The sequence below is a fragment of the Muntiacus reevesi genome, chromosome 7 (genome assembly GCF_963930625.1).
Source record: "Muntiacus reevesi chromosome 7, mMunRee1.1, whole genome shotgun sequence".
NCBI lineage: Eukaryota > Metazoa > Chordata > Mammalia > Artiodactyla > Cervidae > Muntiacus > Muntiacus reevesi.
The window spans coordinates 53,052,787-53,058,385 of NC_089255.1; the positions used below are offsets into that span (position 1 = coordinate 53,052,787).

Sequence of the window (5,599 nt, forward strand, 5' to 3'; positions counted from 1 at the left end):
GTGGCTATAATTCCCTGTTCTATACAGTATATCCTTTATACAGAGTAGTAGTTTGTACCTCTTAATCCCATACCATAATGCGCCCCTTCCCCTTCCCTCTCCTCACTGGTAACCACTAATTTGTCTTCTATATCTGTGTTTCTGTTTTGCTTTTATATTTGTTTGTATTATTTTTTAGATTCCCCATATAAGTGGTATACAGTATTTGTCCTTCTCTGACTTACTGCACTTAGCATAGTATTCTCCAAAGTCCACTTCTGTTGGATAAATGAAACTTGTTTTCTCTCACACAGGGAGAGCAGATGAAATAACTATAAGGAAATTTTGATTTTTAATTGTTTCTTTGAAGATTAATGAGCCAGACAGTGAAGTATCCATCTCAGATAGTTAGTTTTCAAGTGGAAAATCTTGTCATTAAAAGAACTTTTTTTTGGACTCTGTCAGATATTTTTATGGTCTGACTGAAATGGATTAGTCATGGGACTTCCTGGCAGCCCAGTGGTTAAGACTTCATGCTTCCAATGCAGGGGGCACAAGTTTGATCCCTGGTCTGGGAAATAAGATCCTATATGCCGCGTGGCATGGCCAAGAAAAAAAGTCTTGGCAATTTCCTTGTGGTCAGGTAGTTAGGACTCAGTGCTTTCACTGCTGTGCAAGTGGGTCAAAAAGTAAAAAAACAAAAGAGTGTGTTTTTGTTTTAAAGAGGGAACAGTCATTATGTTTGTAGTCAATTTTAAACAAAGTTGAAATACCATTTTGCAGATTTATACATAAGAGATTTTAACTGACTAGATAGTGCTATAACCATTAATCTATTTAAGCATAACCATTGATCTGTTTGATTTCTTGCTATTTTGATTAAAGTTTGTTACTAATACATGTATTGACAGAAAAATCAGACCCTTCAAGGCTACCCAGCACTGCACCAAAAGTTCTGTAAACTTGATTGGACATAATTTCTCTCTCAGAAATGGTGCGGACTTCAGAGTTACATTGCTAATCTGGTCAGTCTCTTCAGAAACATTGAAATTGGAGAAATTAGTTGTAAATGTTACCAAGATTATAGTCTGTTCTCTGAAATGTGGGAGAACTTATATGACTTACCTGAACTAGGATGTTAATTTGTGTAGGACCAAGATCTTTCAAATAGTACTAAGATTATTGAAAATGTTTTCCTTCAGAGACTGCCATGAGTATATAACAGACTTTTGAAGCCTGAAGTCATCTCTAACTATAATTTTACTTTTTATAAAATAATCTCCATCACTCAAGGATCAGAGAGCCTTTAGTCCTTCTTAAATTCTCTCTAGGAGCCTTCTCAGTACAGATTGTGGAGTCCTGTAATTAAAAGGTAGAAGGCAGCCTTCTTCCAGCATGCTTTGTTTTTATTTTCATGTAGCTCTTTGCTGTGCATTTTCTTGCATATGAACCTTTTATTTTCCAATTGTCATGTATTGAAAATACTACATAAAGGATAGTCTCTGTGGAAATAGACACTAAACATTTATGGAGTATTTTTTATACCATAAAGATTTAAATTCAGCTTTGATATTTTACTTGATATTTTTCTTTCTTATCTTTCAAAAAATTTAGTCATTGAAGGAAAACCTTGCAAGGTGTTGGACCCATACTGAAGCAGAGAAGATGTCCTTTGAAACTCAGAAAAAGAACCTTGATACAGAAAATCAGTATCTAAGAACATCTCTGGAGAAGGAAGAAAAAGCTTTGTCTTCATTACAGGAAGAGTTAAGGAAATTAAGAGAACAGATTAGGATATTAGAAGATAAAGGGACAAGCACTGAATTAGTTACAGAAAATCAGAAACTTAAGCAGCATTTGGAAGAAGAAAAGCTGAAAACACACAGTTTCCTTAATCAAAGGGAGACTCTACTGGCAGAAGCAAAGATGCTCAGGAAGGAACTAGAAAGAGAACGACTAATAACCATGGCCTTAAGGGTGGAACTCCAACAACTAAGCTCCAGTCACTCATATGGCAGCCCAGACTCGCCCAGTGTAGTGACTGAGAAAAAGGAAATAGAAATGTTACGGGAAAGACTCGCTGAGCTGGAGCGCAAGCTCACCTTCGAGCAGCAGCGCTCTGATTTGTGGGAAAGACTGTATGTGGAAGCAAAAGATCAAAATGAGAAACAAGAAACTGATGGAAAGAAGAAAGGGAACAGAGGAAACCACAGAGCTAAAAACAAATCAAAGGAAACATTTTTGGGTTCTGTTAAGGAAACATTTGATGCAATGAAGAATTCTACTAAGGAGTTTGTGAGGCATCATAAAGAAAAAATTAAACAGGCTAAAGAAGCTGTAAAAGAAAATCTGAAAAAGTTCTCAGATTCAGTTAAATCCACTTTCAGGCATTTCAAAGATACCACCAAGAATATCTTTGATGAAAAAGGCAATAAAAGATTTGGTGCTACGAAAGAAGCCACAGCTAAAAAACCGACAACAGTTTATAGTGAATATTTACATCCACAGTATAAGGCACGTACACAAAACCAGAATAGTAGAGGCCCTACTATGCAGAGAGAGGGAAGGAAAGAAAAGCCTCATTTTGAAGAATTTGGAAAAAATACAAATTCACAGAAATGCAGTGCTGAGCATGACTGTGGTGGAAATTATAATTCTTTCAGAAAGGCTTGTTCTGGTGTATTTGAATGTGCTCAACAGGAATCTATTAACCTTTTTAATGTTAAAATGTTGAATCCTGTAAGGATAGATGAATTTAGACAGTTAATTGAAGGGTATTTATTAGAAAAACTGGATACTTTTCATCACTGGAAAGAACTTGATCACTTCATCAATAAGTTTTTCCTAAATGGTGTCTTTATACATGATCAGAAGCTCTTCACTGACTTTGTTAATGATGTTAAAGATTATCTTAAAGACATGAAGGAATATCAAGTAGATAATGATGGCGTATTTGAGAAGTTGGATGGATATATATATAGACACTTCTTTGGTCACACCTTTTCCCCTCCATATGGACCCAGGTCGGTTTACATAGCACCATGTTATTATAATAGTTTTTAACATTTGTAGATTGAATAGCATTTTTATAATTTGATAAGTTTCTTAGAATGCTACTACAGTCGACCCTTAAATAACCTGGGGGTTAGTCTGCATATGACTTATGGTCAGGCCCTCTGTATCAGCATTTCTGCATCTGAGGATTCAACCAGCTGCAGACCGTTGTAGTACTGAAGTATTTACTATTGAAAGATATCCAGGTATAAATAGCCCCAAGCAGTGCAAGCCTGCGTTGTTCAAGGGTCAGCTGTATTTGTTGTAAAAGTACTTTTTGTAAACAAAAGTACTATTTGTAAAAGTACTTTATTGCCTTGGAATTTACGATAAATTAAATTGAAAGATTAAATTTTAAGTTAAAATCTATTACAAACTGAAAATTTTATAAAATCAGTTTGACTGAAGCAAATGGTTTAATTTCTACCTTAAAAAATCTGCTGAGGATATGAAATTCTATTTTAGCATATTTCATTTTTTTCATTATACTTTATATGAAAAGATAATCACCATAAGTTAAATTATTTCCTTAATCTTTTATTTACTCACTCACTTTGGGAAGCTAGGGGTGAAAAATACAAATTATACTTTGAAATCAGAGTAACAATTCAAGTGTCCCACTTGCTTTGTCTATTCTACTTACCAACTAAATTATGATATTTAATACATTTATTATAGAATTATTATTAGTAAAGGTAGAGGCAAGATCAAAGGGGTAAACTTAGCAAGCCACAAGTTCTAATGCGTGTGCTTTATATATAACCTTTAAAAATAACATTGTATTATCCATTGCTTACCAGCTTTCTATTCTGTAACACGAAACTCTCCTAATCTTTGAATGTTAGCTTTATTTTTTAACCCTTGAGATAGTTTTCTCTATATATAGCTTTTTGAATAAATGTAATGTGTCAATAAAATAATGAGACTGATTTTGGTGTCTTTAGTCATTAAATACATATCTAGGGCAAAGTACTGCGAGGCTGTCCTGAGGAAAGAAATGAAAAAGTCTTGCTGTCAAGGAGCTCACAAGCTTTTGGAGAATTAGGTCAATACAGGAAATGCAGTGGAGATGTGGAGGCATATGTATATGGTGGCCTCAGTCAGTAGATGTTTGGGCACGCTTCATAATAAGATAGCCTTTGAGCTGAACTGCTTTTTAACTGGTTTTTGAAGAAGTAGTGAGAACTTGCCTGCAGCAGATGGAGTACATTCCATTCAAAGGGAGCTTCATTTGCACTGATTTGGAGATGTAAAGACATGCTATGTTACGGAGACAAGGTAGAGCTGGGGTGTGAATAGGAGAAGAGATTCAGATCATGAAGAACCTTCCTGCTGGAAGACTTGTTTTATTGCACTTTGGGTCACTGGCAGCAGCCTGAAGGGTTTACTGGAAAGAGTGAAGCTAGATGATGAAAGTGGTTTTTGAAACGATACGGACATGAGCTGATGAGTATCTGAACTAGGGCAGTAGCAGGAATAGAAAGGAGGGGACAGATTTGAACAGTATATAGTAAGTAAAATCGGTGCTATTTCTTGTGAAATAGAAGTAGAAAGTAACAATACCTTTTGAGATTTCTGGGTTGGGTCACTAGTTATATAGTTACAAATATATGCCTGTGTCTATAGTTATGTGTGTGTGTGTGTAGGTGTGTGTGTATATATATATAAAATATATAACTGTCTATAGTTATATATAGACATCAACTATACTAAGGAATACCAGAAGGTTTTGGGTAAGGGGAATTGAAAATGAGAATTGTATTTGGTATCTATTCACATATAAGTAGAGAGAATTAGTTGGTCATTGGATATGTGACCCTGTCTCTAGCCCAAACTCTGTATATGTAGATAGTCTAGGCTGGAGGTGTGTATCAGACTCCTGAGGAACACTAACATCTAAGGGGTTGTAGAGAAAAAAGGTTGAGAATGATGGGCAGAGAGTGGCATTGTGAAAATCAAAAATCATCTCAAGTAAAAGGAATAATGTTAAATGCTCCCCGCCCCCCCCCCCCCCCCAAAAAAAAAGAATGGCTATCTTGGTTGGGAATTGGATGGCCATGGAGTGTTTTGTCGAACTAGTGACAAAGGTGTGATTATAGAGATCAAGAACTACATGTAGATATTGTTTATAAGCCTTAGCTGTTAGAGCATGCATGTGCATGCAGAAAAGAGAGGGAGAGAAAGAGGGAGGGAGGAACTCTGTAGGAGATGTGTATGTATCCCTGCTGAGGGAGGAAGCCACTTGAGGAGGGGGAATTAATAGGAAAGGAGAAAAAATAATGGAAACATCTCATTATTTTATTGTCACATTTCTATTTATCTTTTGAGTGTTTCCCCTCTTTGTCAGCACAGTTATGTTTGTCCATTTTTTCTTTCTGTAGGATAAAAGTATAAACTCACTGAAATCTTTTTCATATGGTTATACTAGGATTATATACTTCAGATTCATTTACTATCCTTTTTCAGTGTTCAGATAATAGATTAATGGAGAAAAAACATTAAAATTGTTTCCTGTTTAAATAAATTTAACTCTAACCTGGATGAAAAATGTGTTTACTGCTTTCAG

The 5,599-nt window shown here is 35.4% G+C and overlaps 1 protein-coding gene across 3 annotated transcripts in view; it reads left to right on the forward strand.

Moving 5' to 3' along the window:
* CCPG1 (cell cycle progression 1) overlaps nucleotides 1-5,599 on the forward strand; it is a 39,479-nt gene that overhangs the window by 33,103 nt on the left and 777 nt on the right. For all 3 annotated transcript variants that reach the window (XM_065940552.1, XM_065940553.1, XM_065940554.1), the window contains one exon: nucleotides 1,594-3,002. In XM_065940552.1, coding sequence (XP_065796624.1) covers nucleotides 1,594-3,002 — 1,409 coding nt within the window. The remainder of the gene's footprint in view (nucleotides 1-1,593; nucleotides 3,003-5,599) is intronic.